The 20620-nt window shown below is 38.0% G+C and overlaps 1 protein-coding gene across 2 annotated transcripts in view; it reads right to left on the reverse strand.

Annotated features, from left to right (window-relative positions):
- AGBL4 (AGBL carboxypeptidase 4) overlaps window positions 1-20620 on the reverse strand; it is a 917984-nt gene that overhangs the window by 178876 nt on the left and 718488 nt on the right. For both annotated transcript variants that reach the window (XM_072419611.1, XM_072419609.1), the window contains exon 8: window positions 7128-7242. In XM_072419611.1, the coding sequence (XP_072275712.1) occupies window positions 7128-7242 (115 nt within the window). The remainder of the gene's footprint in view (window positions 1-7127; window positions 7243-20620) is intronic.

Genomic DNA, 20620 nt, shown 5'->3' on the forward strand with positions numbered 1-20620 from the left:
TAAATTTTGCATGGAGCGGGGACAAATTGGGAGCCCTTTTGGGGTATAAAGAGAGTTTTAGAGAAATTTCACCCTCACACTTGTCCCATTCTCACTTGTTCATGGCAATGCTTTGCAGTGTTAGTCATAGTCAAGGGCACCTTAATGCACTATGGCAATGAAATGCATTGCAGTGCACCACAACACACAGTAACACATGCCAAGTGCTGGATTACAAAAAATGGTGTGTGTGCTTTTTGGTCCATTTTGATGCTTTACTAGTCCTGCCCGGATATTCATTGATTTTATTGATGCTTGGAGTTACTCATTAAAACTTTGGACCCCATCACTTCAACAAGGCCTTCGGATGAAATGTGTAGGAAGAAGACATATGAGTGGTTGCTGCGGTGTTTATCCATTGGCTTTAATATTTGTTGCGTTTGCGTTTATCCATCTGCTTTTTTTTTTGGCATATATTAAATTTAGGAATGCTCACTTAAACCAGTGTCTCAAAAAGTCTTGAAGCCACATACATCCAATGGACCAGTAAAATATGAGATGGGAGGCCAATTTTCCTTTCAAAGAACTGTTGGCTGTTTAAAAAACATGCTGGGGTTTCTATCATTACTTTCAAGTAGGGTGGGCTTGTGTTCTCAGCAGGCCAGCTCTTCATCTCTGACTCACCCTGCTGACATAACTTATGAAATCTTGGTGTAATAAAAAGGAAAAGCTGAACTATATATAAAGGACCTAAGAAAGCAACATAATCCCTTGAGCCGGCTCCTTGGTGTAGCTAATCTGTCTGTGTCTAATCAAAGCCTCGGTGGACATAGTATTGTTACATGAGTCATTCAACTTAAATATCACTACTTTTCTTTTCCCTTTTTGCACTCATCCACTGTGTTTCATTTGCTAAAAATGTTCACTTTTCTAATTCTATAATCTGTACTTTATTTTTTGCATGAGTCATGTTTGTTGATTTCGGTCCGGAAACACTGCACTATTAGAAACACTCTTAGTCTTGGTAAACACTCAGAAACAAGTACATATTTGGCCGCCATTACTGCGTACTTCTTTTTCTTCTGCATCTAACATTGAGAAGTAGAACAGCAGTAGTTCTCAAATCCAGTCCTTGAAGGGAATTGGCAGGTTGGGACTTTAAGTACTTCTCTGCTTGAACACAGGTGAGTCAATCAGTAGCTCGGTCAGTCTGCCTGAACCAGCTGTTCCTAAGAAGTTGTATTTCAAATCCAGCTGATTAATGACCCTTGAGAGGTAGCGAAGAAAACGTCGTCTCTTTACAATGCCGTACATAAGTAGCACTCTGGATCAAGTAGGAAGATTGTAATGCATAAGACCAAGTTCTAAGTTATAGTAAAAATATTACTTGGTCATTAAAATTAACTCAAATATTTAAATATGGATTTGACAATGGCAAATATATCACAATGTACAAAATGTGCACCATTGTGTGGTGGTTAAAAGACACGTGAGTGGTAAAATAAGTGATTTACTTGATCGCGGTGTTCATGTCTTAGACCAGTGTTTCCCAACCAGGGTTCCGGGGAACCCCAGGGTTCCTCAAGAAGTTGCCAGGGGTTTTTTGAGCAATGGCAGTTTGTGTTTCTCAGGTCAGTTTAATTGACGACAACAATCTTTTTGGCTATCTGTAAGGGTGACAGCCTATCCACTGGTACGCAATGTAAGAGGCATTCATTCTACTGACCACCACACCAATGTGCATTGAGTTGTGGACATAGTAATTATAGCAGGGGTTTTCTGGAGACCTGAAAGTTATTTCAAGGGGTTCCCCATGTTAAAAAGGTTGAGAAACACAGTGTTAGACTGATAAGGGCTAAATAAACGTAAAAACTTCTTTGTATTCTGTAAAAATTGTTTTATGTTTTATCTAATATCTGTGTTATAAACAAGCAAGCATGAATTCACAGTTGACTATTGAGGACGTAAATATTGGATTTGGTTGGTTTCTTCCACCATTATTACATAATGAATACATTGAACATCCATTCTTTCACTTTCTATGTATTATTATCATTTTTATAACACATAAATAACTTCTATTTTAGATATCACTGTTCTACATCTGTATTAGTAGACACCTGCCCACTTGACTAATCATATAGACTAGGTTCCAGAACCACAAATATCACTCCAAAGTCATTACTACAGGTTTTTGGAAAACCTCAAACACGTGTCTTAACATTGAAGAACTTTAGCTCTCAGAAAGCACATGTTTTGCATCTCTATCCTCTCAAGAAGATATTTCCTTATAGACATCTCTGGAAGGCAAAGCCTATAGCCACCGCATCATTACAAATCATTCTGCCTAATTGTAGGACTGAAAATATCTCATCAGTATAAAACCCTATTTAAATCCAATAGAACAATTTAGATAACATTACAGGACATAACCAGGACTAGTCTTAGGTGTTTTCCAGCCAGCCATGAAATGGTTTCTGTATAGATTAATGATATGATATGTGATTGTGCTACTAGTGGCATTTCCAAGTGACCTTGAACATATGAGAGGCTGTTCCAAGCTACAGCTAACCTTGGCTAATAAATCTCAACTGTGCTGCTTTTTTTCTGGCTGTGTAAGGGGTCATTGCTTGATATTATGTCTACCTTAATAGTTAAAAGAGAATAGAAATGACTAGCAGCCATTTATTTTAAGGCATCATCTGAAATGTACAGAACAATTACTTACATTATTCTTCTAAGAAAATATAAGACAAGAAAAAAAGAGCCTCGGGATCCTAAACTAGACTGATTAAGAAGGCCTTAAATTCAGGTCAAAATATAGAGGAAATATGCCATAACGTTAGAGTAAACCTACAGGTACATGCACATATTTTTAAACACCTACTTAGGGTCCCCAGGAAGTCTATATCTAGAATCTCCTTCATTCTTCCATGTGTTGGTCCTTTAGAGAGGTGGGTGACTTCACTGACCAATAGGAAGGTAGGGAATGGGAAGGCTAAATCCCCGTTTGCCAAATATACTAGTGGGTGGCTGTAAGTGTGTGCTTTAAAACTGAACAAGGGGGACTTAAACAGCAAGCCTGATGATAGTAAAAAACAAGGCAGAATGGGACGTGTCAATTGGCCCATATGAAATTTTATGGTCAATGTCACATTTTATGAAGGGGAGCTAACCAGCAGGCTGTTTGCTACACAGTACATGTCATGCCATACATGGCTTTTGTCCTCTAGGCTAGTTAGGTGTTCTACAGCCAGGCACCACATAACCTTGCCTATATTATATGTAGGAAGATACGCAAAATCAACAATGTCAGTTGCTGTGTCCCCTATTATACTGTATGTTCAACTACCACCACCATCTACCAATAATTCTACTAACCAGCATTAGATCCACCACAAGCACTAAAATTAAAGAGAAAACTGTTGTCAATTATCTAGCCTCGACCTTCCCACCTCAGACTTTACCATGCACACACCACCACCACCATTCCAGTGTCAAATGTTCGGTGCATTTCTGCTCATAACTTCTCATATCCCCAACTTCTCTTCATATTTCTCTTAGTGAGTCATAATTAGTCAGTTCCATCAAGTTAACTCAATTCAGGTTGAAAAAAGACAATTTCTTTGATTTGCTTTGATTAGGAACACAGTTTTAAGTGACCACCACCAGTGCTGTTTTTGCAGACAGAAATTTTTTCTAACTGAATTTCATATGCACAAACAGTCTTTTTCAATAACAGGTTATTACGGGTATTTCTAAAGTGCTAGTTATTAAATGCAGTGCAGCAAATCAGAATTCAATCTGCTAAAGTCAAACTTGAACAAGATGAAATATTTTCTTGCTATGGCTTATAACACATGAGAATTATCACTTATAAATAAGAAGGTCTGCAATGAATAATTGCCCAATATCAGACTTAGAAGTCAATTGAAAATTCAAGGGGACACAGCTATCCACTTTTCCCTAGTCACTGTGCATTTTTTGTCCTATTCATTTCAGACTGCAGTGTGCAATGTTCCTTGGACTTCTCTTTGTTTACCACTGCATACAAAACTTCCTATTTTTTATTTATTTAAAAGAACATCTTTGCTTGCTTCAGTCTTGAAGCAAACTGAGAGCAGGGCACATTTGTAAACGTGCAGTGTGAATGTCGTAAAGCGTACCTAAACTCTAAAAACAAACTTCACGGATGCAAGTTTACCAGATGGGGTACACTTTGGTGGGAAAGTCGTTTCCAAAATGTCCAGAAGAAGCTTTGCTCAACTTAAACCGCCTAGTTGTACTAACCTACAATTTAAACTATTTACATCAGCAAAGATGGTATTGGCAAAAGCCTGGTTGTCCTCCACCCCTACTGTGGAAGATGTTAAATAGAAAATGGCCTGGTTTCTTGCCAATAAAAAAATGAAGGCAATTCTTACTGATTCTATGTCCAAATTCCAGAGAGTTTGGGGGCCCTGGATCGACTATTATATGACCATAGAGTAGGACTGCACTTTCCTTTCTGTATGAATTAACTGGTAATGCCTTGAGTCGGCAGAACACAGAATAAAAAGGCAGATTGACCTCTATTTCCCCATATATTTCCCTCTCTTTTATTTCTTTTCTTACTTTTCACTAGTTATTATTTTTCTTTTTTCCTTCTAGTTGAAGGTTACGTTTTACTGATACCTCAAATGTCAGAGGGGGTTTAAGATTTAGTTTAAACAACTTTGTTGACATTACCAGCTCTCAGATGGTTAATTTGTGCGATTCTTGAACTTCTGAGACCAAATGTTACTGACCACAACACAGCAGCTTACCTTATGGACATTTTGATCCTGGACTTTATCAGTGGAAATTTCTGTGGTATTATCCTTTATTACAATGATGTGAGCTGTAAAGTGTTCATTCTCCTCTGATCTTCGTTGTATTGAAGTTGTTTGTTTCTTTTTGTTTTATTGTTCCCTGTATTGTAATATGACTGTTCTTGAACTACTCATTTTTTTCTCTTTTGTAAAACCAATAAAAACAAAATTCACCAGGAGGTATTACCAAAAACGAAATCCTTGGCTCCTGGTGGCTTTTGGTTTAAGCTCTACACTGTACAGTGTATGTGCTGTGTAGTGAAGAGTTGTTATGATGTAACTCCCTGCATGCGTGTTACACCATCAGTGGCCATCCAATGAGCGAAGAGGATTGCCCACCTTCATGTAAGTCAGCCATGGAGCCAGCGGCGAAGATGGTGCCTTCTGAGAATACAGTGATGACATGTGATGAGTAGGTATGACAGTGATGACAGTAATGAGTAAGTATGTGCCATAATGGGCAACAGCTCTCCACCCACCAATGCGTTTAGTTCCACTTTAAAGAATGGTTTGGCGCTGCTTCATAACTAGGATTCTTGAGTCTTTCAAATGTTCCTAGGTATAAACAGGTAGAATAGAATGCTCTATATTGATGCAAAAACTAAATCCTTGGCTCCTGGTGGCTTTTGGTTTGAGTCTTTCAAATGTTCCTAGGTATAAACAGGTAGAATAGAATGCTCTATATTGATGCAAAAACTAAATCCTTGGCTCCTGGTGGCTTTTGGTTTAAGCTCTACACTGAACACTGTATGCACTGTGTAGTGTAGAGTTCGGCTTTTTGTTATGATGAAGCTCCCATGCATGTGTGTTACACCATCAGTGGCCATCCATTGAGCAAAGAGGATCGCCCACCTTCATGTAAGTCTGCCATGGAGCCAGCAGTGAAGATGGTGCCTTCTGAGAATACAGTGATGACAGTGATGAGTAAGTATGTGCCATAATTGGTAGCTATGCTGGGCATACTTGGCGATTTTGGCAAAAGCTCTCCACCCATCAATGCATTTAGTTCTACTTTAAAGAATGGTTTGGGGCTACTTCATAACTAGGATTCCTGAGTCTTTCAAATGTTCCTAGGTATAAACAGGTAGAATAGAAATGCTCTATATTGATGCTAGAACGTTGGAAAATAAACTAATAACATAGTCAACAATGATTTGAATTGTTTTATTAAGCTATCCACACTTCCCTACGTTTGTTGCTGCCATCTCCTTAGTTCTTTCACATAAAAGTAACTTGTATTTGAGTACTGCTGGTCTTTTAAGACTTCTTTTGAAACAACTTAAATCTCACTTGTCAGCACCTCATTGGTGTCTCAGAATTCCAGAGCTGTCCACACAGAAAACTTTCACATGCTTTAAGCTAAAACTTTCTCTGTTTTGTGACTTTGGGAATTTGCTCTGTGATAAATGCTTAGCTTTCTTCGTGGTAAATGAATTCAAGCAATGACCATGAGATTTCTCGGTCAGAAACGGAAAAGTCATTTGTTACTTTCCAGGCAAGAAATGAATAATCTATAGTTGATTTGGCTTCAGAGGCTGTTCCATGTTAAGCGCTTGAGTCAAATCCACAATTAATAAATGTACTTTGGGGAGATTTATTATTAACCATTTATGTGCTGCAAGAAAAGGAACGTTTTGAAGCTGAAGAGAAACTGCTCGCCAGAGCAATGTATGAACTGTCATTACTGACTTTCTTCTGCTTGTTACCTGGCTGTAGAACTGATCAAAAAGCTTTACAATTGGTACATCATTGATCCATATAAAACAAATATGTAGCAACAAAGTTTAAATAACTGATTTGCATTTTTCTTCCATGTCAACAATTAGGAATTTTCTAATGCTAATTACAGACTAACCTAACGTAAAAACTATGTCATCATCCCAGAGAATTCTTATCAATCAGATTTTTTTTAACAAAGGAGCACAACACAATTTTGCATTTTTCCAGCGTTGATTACTTTGTAGCTACTTGCATTCAGTAGCATAATATTTCAGGCAACGACAATAGGTTAAAGAGAAATCCTTTATGTTTACTAAAGCAATTAAAAGATTTATTCATTTCTCAAAACTGAAAATCTTGAATCCACAGGATCCACTTTGAACCCATAATAGCAGCAAACTATCATCACTACAGCTGAGCCAATGGAAACATCATTCCTTGGTGGGTGGTTTATCCTTTGCCAGGTTTTCATACCAATCATAAATATTTTTCAATATCCCTTCTGCTTTGGCACAGTAAACTAAATCCAATGTGTTGTATAAGTAAAGTTTGATCAACAAGGTTAAATGCTTTTCCTACCTGTAGTTACCCAGGTACACTCCATCTGGATTAAGCATAGGTGCAATTTTAAATATCAGGTGATCTCTGAGAATTCTTGCAATGGGATGCTGACTAACGAGAAAATCGATGATACCTGTGGGGCAAAAAAAAGGATTAAAAAAAACACATAGTGGAAAATAAATATTTATTAATTCAGTTATCAGAACACTTTCTGAAATTGTATAGATCTGGCCAAAACATTTGGCATCTCCTTTATGGATTGGTACATTTATTCATTGCAGCGATGTGCATGTTCATATGGTGCAATAACCACCAATGCAAACTATGCATGTTCAAATATATCTGTTGGTAGATGTTCCTCTATTATTAGTCAACAATTTGACAATTGTGACAAAGTGACAATTTAAAATTTTGGATTTTTCCTAACTTTTTATTATGGGTTACAATGCTCATTATATCAAATAGAGAGGCTGGATTTTCCAAGCTGGGGTACATACAGAGCAATAAAAATCCTACAGAATCGGTACCCTTTTTCTACTCTTTAAATATGTTAAAGCGTACCTATTCTTAGAAGTTTCACTTTACATAAAAGGGTAGTCAGTTAAAGTAAAGAAATTCTGTTTGACTTATTTTTAAGTGCAGCACCCTAAAGAAATGGGTGCAGCACTGCCCCCTTAATTGTCAATCGCTAGGCATGAGCAGAAGGAGCCCTTTCATCAAAAAAGAAAAAAACTGCTGATCTCACGCATGTGCAGTGAGATTGGCAAGTTTTTTCCCAATCTATGTCTCCCGATCTTGCGCCTGCACAGGGTGTGATTGGGTGATGTAGAATGTGCCAGGCTGGAGACGGATACCAGGACGGCGCGTGACCCGATGGAAGAAACCTCCCCATGGACAGATTGGTCAGCAAGATTAAAGGTAAGTGTGATTTGTTTGTTTTGGGTTAGTTTTGGGTTTAATTTTGCTTTAAGCATTCAGTACACTTTAAGTGCTAAGTAAGAATCTCGCTTTTGATAAGTAAGTGCTCAGTTGTCCTTTCAGATGTCCATGTATAACTTTGGAGGGTCCACCCATGCTGGGTCTGTGTGTCTTATAATAAATATAAAAAAAACTTTTTATAGCAATTTGAGAAGCTCAACCTAAAAGATAAGCCTATGAATCACAGGAGGGTTGATGCATATCCTTCTGTCAATGTCTTATAGAGAGCCAAAGGCCCAAAATTAGGATCATACTTTTCTTACTCTGCAACAGGATATAAGTGAAACCTGTAATTCTTAAGAAAGTGTAAACAAAGTTCTAAATAAAACTTTATTCTCCCAACATGTGTTGTTCAGTCAGTCAAGGCCATATCACATAGAGTGTGTAATCAACTACCTACGTATCATTGCCCCTCATTACAGCAAGGTTAGGAATTTGGCAGCTGGCGGCGCCCCTATAATATAATTTTCACAAAGCAGACAGAGAGATGCAGCAGATGCCCTAATTTATTAGTTGCTCCTTGTATTAAAATAACAGTTTGCTGGTAAACAGGAAGGGTAATGATGCCAGTCACCCTCGTTAGAGGCTAATAATAGCTTAATTTGTCCACTAATTGACCTTTGATACTGCCGAGGCGTTGTAGTGTGTATCAGGGCAAGAGATAAACAAGACCACGGTTATGTTACCTCGGAGAATGGCTCCGGCAAATGGAAGGTAGTTAGCGTAATACATTATCTGCTCACAGATGAGCGGATTAATTGGTCTGCCAATTAGAAGGGGACTGGGGAAAACAGGGCAGACTGTTCTGTAATGTGTTGTGTACACTGCAGACCACCAAAAGCAATTCATTCTAAGTCATCAGTGTCTTAAGCCGAAATGGAAAGTCATCTCTTGTCAGCTGTTGACTGAACTAATGACTAAGAAACGTATCCTGCCAAGAAAGTTCAGGAGCGGAACTCTGACCATAAGTGGCAGTAAGTGGAAACATGTAGACTATGCTACTGCTCAAGGGCCCACAGAAGAACTGAAGATACCAAATCAGTTACTTTTGTTACACAGACTTCATCTATGTATTGTGTAGATCATTTTAATTCACAGTGATTGTAATGTTACATTACTTCTCCAAACAATTTTTTACAGTATGGAAATTTTAAAACATTTATTAAAAAGTAAACTTATGGTTTTAGGAGTAAACGTTAAAGATAAATTCTGATCAAAATACAGATCTTGTGGTTACTAATGAACCCAGGTGTAATTATCTAAATGTATTCCACCAGCAATGTTCTAACTTTGATGAAGATGGGATACCTTTCCAAGTAAGCTTGATTCCTACTCAATGTTTTGTACATCTAAAAGAAGATGTAATGATTCCTCTATAAACTTCTGGCAGTGAAAGATAGGAAGGTCGAGCAGCCTTTAGCTGAAAAGGACCCAACTCTTTCATCGTTAAATGGCAAGCAACATTTTAATACTAAACTATTATTATATGCTGTGTTTGAGGTAGTGCACGAAATTATTTTTCAAAGGAGCACCTAAAATTTGGTCAAAAGCCAAGTGTAAGCCATCAGCTATCATCCTGCAGTAAGTTCTGCATCTTCTGTGCTAACATTGCACCCCATAAATGAGCATACGACAAAAGGGCAATAAAATTGTAGCCATAAAATACCAGATTTTGGGACCCCCCTTCTCTCAAAACACCAGATTTAAAAACAATTTAATAACCTTTTACATAGTGCTGAACCTAAAAAACTCAGTTTTAGCATTCTGTATAGGCAGTCAATGCATTTTCATTATAAATTGTAGTGATTTGACATTGTAACCTTGTAAATGTAATTAAAACATGTTTAGCAAATGGCAGATGAACATAAAAAGATGTAATATTGTTACACTACTACTACACTATTGTTTACTATAGTAAACATTTTTTCCATGGAAGAACATATAATGCTCTCCTATCCAGGGAGAATGTTGCTTAGTACATTTTTGGCACATTTTGGCTAATTTCACAGCTAATGTCCCAATTTATCATTTAATTTAATACTTCTTAATGCCAGCCAGAGACTAGTGGTATTTTAAAGAGTTAACGCGGTGACTCTAGATGATTTAATTTTACATTAAAAATATGAAAACAGTCAAAATTTTTAAAACATGGATGTCTTTTATGTATTTGATCCATGCAATATACCTTTAGCGGAATAAAAATGTCAAGGGATTAAAGACCTTATGGGCTTCCTTGATGAGAAAGGAGAGACCCCCTACCCTTTTCTTTCTAGAGCTCCCCCTTTTCTAACCAAGCATTCACTAATCTAGAGTTGGTTTGGAAATTTTAACTATAAGTTTCCGTACAAAGTTATTTGTATTGTACAATAATACATTCCCTGGGCAATTTGATGCCAAAAATAGGAATACAAAAGATATAGCTGTGTCCTTCATTCTTGTGTTGTCTAAGGCCCTTAGATGTTTATACTTTGCATGGCACCAAATGTATAAAGAGCTGGATGTAAGGGGCAAATGGGATGGCTGACCCGGGCCCCATAACCAACAGGGACCATGTGCTGGTCCACTCCACTCCCAATAGGGATGTAACCTAAACACGTGCAGTACAGATACAGCAAAATAGCTTTATGTAAGATGTGTCTCCATGTTGTTGTAGCCCTTTGCTGTACATGTAGTCTACTTGTGAAGGAGTGCTGTGCCCAATGCTATTGATTACTTTCAGTGAACGTTTTTAATACATTGCCAGCTTTTATGAATGAACATCCTTGAAGACCAAGTCCTCTTTTATTAGCTGAAACACTATGGCACCTGGAGAAAGCGTAGGTAAATGAAAAATTATCAAAATGCATTTTTAAAAATTCACCAAGAAACTACAGAAATAATAAAAAATAAAATACATATATATATATATAAAATAAATAATATAAAATTATAATAATATAAAAACAAGTAAAAGATCAAATATCTTGCAAGAGACATAACATATGCTTTTGTAATGAGGTCTCACAACTGAGCACAAAGCAACTATATCCTATAATCTAAAGCAACCAATCATAAACTATACCCCATTAGCTCATTGAACCCAGAAAAAATAAACATTTCTGATTGGATGTTATAAATTTGCTGCCCTTTGCACAAAGTAAATAAATAAATGTAGTCGATTGAAGAAAAGAGAGAGAGAGCCTGTGATGGCGATGCATTTTCCTCTGCAAAGAGATAATAAATGCATTTATGTGAACTCTTCTACTATTCCTTATGAGAAACTATTAATAAATATGAGTATTTGTATTCTAAAGAATTCCCAGCAGCAATAACTAATATATTCCACTGTACACAGGCCAGAGCCAACACACAGTCATTATTTCCCATTAATGCTGACTAACCTTTTATTTGTAGAAGGATATTATTGTTTTACCAGAGCACCCAAATTGCCTTTTTTTTTTAAAGCGGCAGTCTCTTTTAGCCACAATCTGATGGCATTTAGATTTAGTATTAAATCACAGCGGAATGGCGTATCAAGGTGACATTTTAGAATATAAGATCAGTGATGGCTGTGTCTGCTCTCTGCGAGCCGGAGAATGTTCTGTTGTCATAACAACTCTACCATGTTGTGCCTGAGCTCCTTTCTTGTGTGTATATCAAACAGAGGAGTTTCTGCTCTTAACAAATGCAGATAAAGGATAACACACTATTTGGCTTATTCAATATAGCAGGGCAAAGAGCCAGCACTGGATCTCGCCTTGAATGGGCCCTGGGGGCTGCTTCCTATGCTGGAGTGCCCCCTCGGCTGTATTTGTATTGTATCTTGAGCCAGCCTAAGCTGAACCCTTTCTAGTGTTGGTCGAATATCTCACTATTCGATTCAACAGCTATTCAATCAAATAGGGGGATATTGGTCGGGTGATAGAATGCCGAATTCAAACACCATAAAAGTCAATGGTGGGAAAATTTCGGGTTATTTTTCTTGACTGTCTGACAGCTCCTCTCCCCTGATTGCTCTTGCAGCCCTTTACTAGGAGTCCTGTGCTCCTGGATACAGAAACTCTATCCAGGAATAGGGATAGTGCTACCTGATTGGCTGATGAAAGCTTTTCTCAGCCAATAAGAGAACACTAGAGGTTTTGAATGGGGTGATTTGTCCCCATTTAACCTCTAGTGCCTGGGATCGCACACTGTTCTCAATTAATGCGACCACAGCTGCATTTATTGAGAAGAACCCCGGCACTAGAGGTTATGTAACCTCTAGTGCCACGGATCGCACACTGTTCTCAATTAATGTGGCCGCGGCCGCATTCATCGAGAAGGTCCCTGGCACTGGAGGCAAAATGGGGACAAGTATTCCCATTTATTCACCTCTACTGCTCTGTGATTGGCTGGGGAAAGGAAAATCCTGATGACACTTGAGCACTAGGGGTGAGGAAGGGGGAGACTTGTCCCGATTTAACCTCCAGTGCCAGGGGATCCCACACTGACAGGAGGATTCCCACGCAGCCGATTGCAGCCGTGGGAATCATCTTCTCATTGTGGGATAACCTGTAAAAAAATAAAGGTTAGTTAGACAAATCACACACATTTAATAAATTACTTTAACATTATTATGTTTTTTAACACATTTTTTTACACACAAATTTGCACCATCGAATCCTGTGTTTTTCCGGTCGGGTCTATCCGATTTTGAACAGCCAAATTCGGGACGAATAAAAGGACAACCTGAATTTGAAGACCAACACTACTCTTTACCACTACGGAACTATTGGCCATTATGGAAGAGTCCGGACTTCCATTGATAATCTTCTTCTGGTATGCAGACCCACTGGCTTCAACATATTCTCAGCCATTGACAAGTCAAAAAATATACAGTTCAAGAATTCTGACTCACATTTGTATTTTCTTGTAAGCTTGTTTCATATCAGAGATCAAGGGATGAGCATATATGGAGCAACGAGAGGCACGGCCATGATGTGTTTGCTTGAATAGCAAATATATTAGTTTAGGATTAGAGTACCGAACAGATGCTTGATCTCTGAAGCATATCCAAACCCAAAAACAAATATATTGCAGCTTACCACCCTTTAGATGCCATTGATATGTTAACTTGTGATCCAGCCAGTAACACAATTTATGTGCCAAGGTGATGATGCCATTTTATCTATGGAGGAGCCCTACACTGCTTCCCAGATTTGGGCCAAATAAGGAAAGGTAATAAATAAAACATAGCTGGGAAAGCTAATAATAATGCCTGAGATTTCAGTTCAGGTCAAGAATAACAGATGATCAGGAAAAATAGGAAATTTTCTGTATTTTTAAAAAATGTACATGGGCTGAAAAATGAAAAATAATGCCACTACATCTAAGGAATTTAGTAAGTACAGAAAGTACCAAATTTTATATGTTGCATCTTTGTGAGTTAGGAAAACAGCAAAAACAATCAGATTTTTGTAATTACGAAACTGCAAAAATCTGAATCTAATAGAAATAAATAAAGACTGACATGTTTGAAGTTCAGCTTGGATGACAACTATGGATGTCTTTATAGACACAATAGAGAAATTAGCAACAAAGGGACTGGAGTTAGGGTTAGCGTTACTGAGTAAGAAAAAAGGGGGGAAAAAACTGTAAAAATAAAACAAGTGCACATCTACGGATTGTTAAACTGGAATTTATTCATTATTGATATGCTGTAAGTCTTATTGACTACTATTTGACAGGTTTAAAGTACTTGTACACCCAGAATGTTTTCTTTTTTTGATAATACTTTAATGCGTATAATAGGAATGATTTATGACAGCTCTCCAAGACAGGAGAAGAAAGACTTTGCACTAATAGCAAATTATTTTGAAGAAATTCATTCCAGATTTGTTTAATCACCTAGGTTCTCCCATGATAGCCTATCTTCTCCAGTCTTGGAGAACTTGAAAAAATCAGTCCCAATGTCTGTCAACATGCATTGAAGTAATGTGCCTTATACCGCAACACACCCCAACAATTTCCTCTCTTATATTTAAATCAGATAGAACATACCTCTTCTTCCGTTCTGATGGACTTCCAGCATCATCTAGCCCTTTCCTCTTCAGCCTCACTGTCCCCAACCAGCTCTTTTCATTCATTGGACTTCAGTTCTTTCAATTATGGAAGTTCAACATTATATGTGGGCTTTACCTAGACCTGTCATCTTTTGAAGGCTATGAACAGCACCTTTCGTCCCTACTACCAGCCATGATCTGCCTACATTTCACAATAGAGAACAGAAACCAAAAGATGTGCTCACCAAATCTAAAATCAAATATGCAATAAAAGCTGAAATGTTTTATATACTAGTTTAAATAAAATGATGATGGGACAGGGGGAAAGAAGGAACCAAAAATAACAAAATATTTGCACTTTATCTTTAACAGGGCCTTTATCGTACTCCTTTACACCATATGGTTGGCTGCAAAATAACAGGTACACTTTATTCTGGAGAGATGTTGTACTAAAGGGAAAAACATTGGGAACAGAGTTTAATAAGTGACTTCGGACATGTGCTAAACTTTAACACCCTTCAGTACATCTGGCCTACAGTTTTCCCATCTGTGTGAACCACTTGAGATTTGCCTTACTGTTCTTCCCCTCTGTGCTCCTTGTGTAAAGTCTTCCTTGTGATCCAATGACAGATGACAGTTACTGCCAGCTCCCTGTAAACCTGGTCTCTCGGTGTGCCTCATCTTCCCCCGAGGGGACAGCTCGGAAAGTCCCTTTTCTGCCGCAGCTCATACGTGAAAACAGGCTCAAACGGCACCTTCTGACTGCATATTGATTTCCATTTTGCCTTATTTTTCAGGTCTCTCATTTTTAAAAGCATTTTCCTGTCCTGAGCTGTGGGAAGATCACAGAGAAGAGGTGCTGTCCTGGCAGAGGAGGTGCGTGAGGATTTGCAGGAGATCTGACAGGCTCCGGGGTGAATTTAGGCCATGGATGCAACTTATTGAATGCACCTAACAAAAGGCCTCATGCCAACAGTATGTGAAGGAACAATCATTCACTTTTTTAGCCAGCCGCCAATCAGAAGCTCCCATTCCCATCTATTACAACTTTGGACGACACAGAGAAATCTAAGCGTTGAACAATAATAGCTGTCCTTCATTTGTAAAGGTTTATGCATGAGGCTCAAAGTAGGTGTAAATCCTAACAATAGCATTAAGGGCAGGTTCAGACCTGACTTGGCATCTAGAGATGCCGCACCGATCTTGTGCTTGGCCACTGGTGAGGCAGCTCTAGTTCTTAAAGTACAGGCGTCTGCACATTTGACAGCTGGCAGCAGTAGGTGATACTGTACTGTTCACTGCCCCCCCATTTATTCTCCATGGGGTTGCCTTGAGGAGAAGCTACTTGTAGCGTGTTCCAAGAGTTAGCAGTTCAATGGCATGAAGAAGCATTAACTGCAACCCAACCTCGAGGCCATTCCTAACATGTCATACCATGTAAAGCACCATGTATCCTAAATGACAACCAATTATTTTAACATTAAATATTTGTTTTCTGCTTTTTGCATCTGTTGCATTTTAGGGTTGCCAGTCTCCTTGCAGACACTTCCAGTCTACATTTACTCTACTGATAGCTGGACAATATTTTTCAGGGTGGGTTTCCCAATGGTGACACCAGTACACCATGCCTGTAATGTTAACTGAAATGGCTACTTGTGTTCTCCATTACAAGACATTGTATTCTCTATTAGAAGCCATTGTAACTGGTTGACCAATGGTGACACCAGTACACCATGCCTGTAATTTGAACTGAAATGGCTACTTCTATTCTCCATTACAAGCCATTGTATTCTCTATTAGAACCCATTGTAACTGGTTGACCAATAGTGACACCAGTACACCATGCCTGTAATTTGAACTGAAATGGCTACTTCTATTCTCCATTACAAGCCATTGTATTCTCCATTAGAAACCATTGTAACTGGTTGACCAATGGTGACACGAGTACACCATGCCTGTAATTTGAACTGAAATGGCCACTTGTATTCTGCATTACAAGCTATTGTAACTGGGTGACCAATGGTGACACCAGTACACCATGCCTGTAATTTGAACTGAAATAGCTACTTCTATTCTCCATTATAAGCCATTGTAATTGGGTGACCAAGAGCCATGAGACAGTTGTCATCCTATACCAAGAATTTTCAACAAGAACCAGACCTTCACAAATGTATGAGCAGGTATAATATGGATGACAACTGCAATTTTAAACATTTAAAAAAATAATTTTGAGAATCAAATAATATGTTAATGCTTACATTATTTATGATTTATTCATTGTTTTTACAGATGCTTTGAGGTTCGTTTAGCCTTTGCTAAAGTAGCTTGCTACATTTTGTGCTGCCCATAACGTTTAGGTGAATAATATGGTTAGTTCCAGTTTTGGAAAACTTATCCAATTGCAGGTGTGCAGAGAACATCCAATTCATTCCTGTGGGGATTCCACATATTATGTTTTATATCTCCCTAAGGTAATACATTGGCTTTTATCTTTGCATGTGCAAGGGACCAGCCAAAGAGTTTGCAATGGAAGCTGTGCTCCCTGGATCTCCCCATTGTGAGCACAGCATGGATCCCACAGGAACATGGGCAAATGAGTAAAAGTCTTTGGGGGATCCTGATAAAGAGAGAGGGGAGGTGATATAAAGGATTAGTATGCATAATTATCCTGTAACACACAGGATTAAGATTGTTAAAAAATTAGAAGACAGTGTATCTTTAAAAACTGCAGATTTTAGGCTGATTTGGCAAGCTCTTTATGCTTTTATATTTATTAATATGGGATATGTTTAGCTATGGGATATGTTTCATGTATTTGTATTACCCTTAATCAATAAACCATTATTTATATTTACTTACTCTGTACCATATGGGAACATTTTGTTATCTAAAAAAATATTATTGAAGATTTTAGTGTCCATCGCTAGATGTGACATGAACAAAACCGTGCTTTTGAAGTGGCTATAAACAGCTCAATATTTTAGTGAAGTATTCTGAAAAATTCAGTAGAAGGTAAAGTGGAGGACTGAAGGGACCTGAGGACTTTTTAAAGGTAGAAAAGCTCAGAAAAAGGCCAACATGTTATAACTAAAGAATATGCAAGTCTCACTTGCTGGAATAATAAAACTTACAATTATTTTAAGACAGAAGACTTTTGCAAGTCCAAGATATCCTAATAATTTACCACTGAAGCTAACATAAGAAGAGATGGTTAGTCCAAACAAAATTATGTTTATAGTAATGGAGCTTTTAATTTCTCTCAATATTTCATAGTAACAATTAAATCTCTGTTTCTGAGCAAGACAACAAAAAAATAATTTTAGAGTACATTGAAAAAGCTGTAGGGTATAAAGAAAAGATTTGCATGAATCTGCACACTATCCTAAAATAAAACCCCTATTTGGGATTTGGGATGGAATGGGATGTAGATTCTAGTCTATGAAGGCCATACACTGAATTAGTGGAGAGCTTTCTGTTTCTTTTGGCCACCCTTTATTTACTGTATGTGTAGGGTTAGACAGTGCTCAGTTGGATTTGGAGTTCTTCCTAGCTTTTTAGCACCTCTGCATTGAGCCTCATTGTTCTAGACTAGTCTTTTCCTTGTTTTTCATTCTCGTGGAGGATTTCCATCATCAACTGTTTATTATTCTCAGTGCTGCTTTACCAATTGCTGTCTTACTGACCATCCACTGGTCAATCTAATAAAGCTTGACTTCCCATCTTTGTCCACATGCGATAAGAAGGCACAGTGACAGGACTGTGACTGCTTTTTTAAAGTGCTTATTAAAGTGAACTAAAGTCTTATTTTTAACATGGGTGAATCAGGCAAGTGGTTATTGCAGAAAGGGACAGGTGAAGTATTTTTACCTGCCCAATAGCCACCTACCTGTCAAAATTCACTGAGCTGTGCATGAGCAGCTCATTGTTTGATGCCAGCGAAACCTGACAATCATGGCTTCCCTTGCACGTACTGAAAATGAATGAACTCATGTGTGCCTGTACCAGTTATGTCATCCTGGCACAGCCAATAAAGGTGACAAAAGATCACCTTTATGAAGCCAAAAAAGGAGATAAATAGCGCGGGGATAGGTGAGTAATCGTAAGTTTAGTTCCCGTTAAGTATAAACCCTACTCGTGTACCTGTAAACTTGCTGCTTAGAACTTGTTGTAGTTACAACCTACTTGTGCCTGCTACAGAAAACCAAATGGAACCAGAATGAACAACGTTGACCCTTGTCCCCATTTTGGATGCTTTTACACGAAGTACACCCAAAGACATCAGGAAGGAACCAGGGGAATACTGGGTAACTGTGCAGTATTTCAACTAGGGTTAACATTTTTGTTATAACAAAGCTTGGAACTCTAATAGTTAATAGACCTATCACATCACATTTAATTCACCAGCAAAATTAAAACCGTTTCTGACTTCCCTCTTGTCACGGGGAAGGATAAAAAAAAATGATATGAAGAAAACAAAAAATAATTAGTTTCAGGGCCACCTGAGACTAGTCTGCATTAAGCCTCTGATATCTCTGGGAAAAAAAATGATGCAAAGTTATGTACAGATGAATATTTCTGCATGTTTACAGTTTGTACTACTTAATTAGCATATAAATGCCCATAAATGTTTAATCCAAAATATACAGACATTCTTAATTAATTAAGTTCCAATCAACAAACTGGGAAGTTGCCGAGTGGAACGGCTGCCCTTAACCTTTGCCACGTGAAGAATCATATTTAATGAACAAGAGGGTTGAGTGTTCAAAAAGAATCTCCTTGTTACATTGTAGCAATATAATTTATGGCAAATGGATAATTAAAACTGAAGTTACCCAGAATCCTGAGCGCTGTTATCCCATTGTGCATTGTTTAGAGAATGTTTTACAGATTTGACTAAAAATCAGTAAAAGAAAATTTGTCAAAACTCCTGATGGTTCAGATAATGGTAAGAGAACGTGCACTTTGCCAACACGGGGTCAGGCAGTGGGTTCACTTTAAGACTGGCCTCCAACAGAGGAACATACTTATCTTCCTTTTGTACCCACATTTCTGTTCCGCTATGGAAGTTAATTAACAGACAAATTACTTTCAGATATGGGGGACATATTGACTTTTTCCCTTTTCTCCTATGTTACAGTGCTGATGCTTGGCCACAGGCATTGGCATCATCACATGAGGGTGTAGATAGATTCCTCATTCCTGTGTAAGCTCTCGTATGTGACTTGCAATTTGCAAACTTCTTTTATGGCTGAATGAAGCTACTTGGTAGCATGCAGAAGATAAGTATGAGCAACTGCAGAGTCATGTGCATCAAGAGTGGAAGCTGTGCTGGGTATTCTGTATTCTCTATGTCCCCATAGACTCAACTCAAAGTTGGGCAAACTATTTGGCCGAATTGCTGAAGCCGTCTCAAGCCGAACCCAGAAATGTTTGACCATCAACATTTAGGTATTTCTGTTTAGTTCAGGACTCACCGTACCCTTTGATCGAGGTCATATTTATCCCCTTGATTTGAAACCCCTAAAAAGGATCTGGTCCAACGGAATAAAATACCTTTAGAAGTCATACCACTGTGTGCAATTTAAGTGTCTTATGATCTGTCTCATGATATCTGTTTACATATAAATAGTATATAGACATGTTCTGACAGACTCCTGACTGCAACATTACTGAGCAAGCAACATGAAAATCAAGAATCACTCTGGCAAGTTCATAAATGAAGTTGTAAAAAGTATAGAGTTGGGTTCATAAAACTTTATCCCAAACTTTGACTATCCAAGGAAGAGAAGACCGTTCAACAAAATCACACACCCTGGGCAAGGAGGGCTATAATCAGAGATGAAACAAAGTCACCAAAGATGCCAAAATCTGTCCATTGGACCACTTTAAATTCTGCATTTTTAATGAGCAGAGGGTGACCTACACCATTTGGTAGACTGCCCAAACACATGGAAAAAAGTTAACTGGCTAGATAAAAACAAAATTTAATGTTTTGGACATCACAGGACTTATAATGTGTGGGACAAACCAAACACTTCCCATTTCCTTATAAACACCATTTTTATTGGCAGGGTCAGGACTGAAAGAAAGGATGGATGGCAGTAAATACAAAGTAGTTCCTTCAGACAACATGGCAGGGTTTTGAGACTGATGAATGTTTTCTTATAGCGGGCTTACTGATAAAGATAAACTGGAGTGATTTGAAGAGAAGTATTTCTTTTATGTTTGAAAAGCCTAGTCAAAGCCCAGACCTTAGTCCAACTGAGAAGCTGTGATATGACTTCACTATTGCTGTTCACTAAAACAACCCATTGAATTTGAAGGAGTTGAAGTAGTTTTGCCTTGAGAAACAGAAAAAAAATCCAAGTGGCTAGATTTGCTGAGCTAAAAAAGGCCAAACGAGACTTGCAGTTGTAATCCCAGCAATAGGTGGCTCTACAACATGGAGGGGGTGAATCCCTATATACACTTGTGATTTTTGTTTTTGTTATCTTAGTGGTTATTTGTGTCACA

Source organism: Pyxicephalus adspersus, chromosome 8 (assembly GCF_032062135.1).
Source record: "Pyxicephalus adspersus chromosome 8, UCB_Pads_2.0, whole genome shotgun sequence".
Lineage (NCBI taxonomy): Eukaryota > Metazoa > Chordata > Amphibia > Anura > Pyxicephalidae > Pyxicephalus > Pyxicephalus adspersus.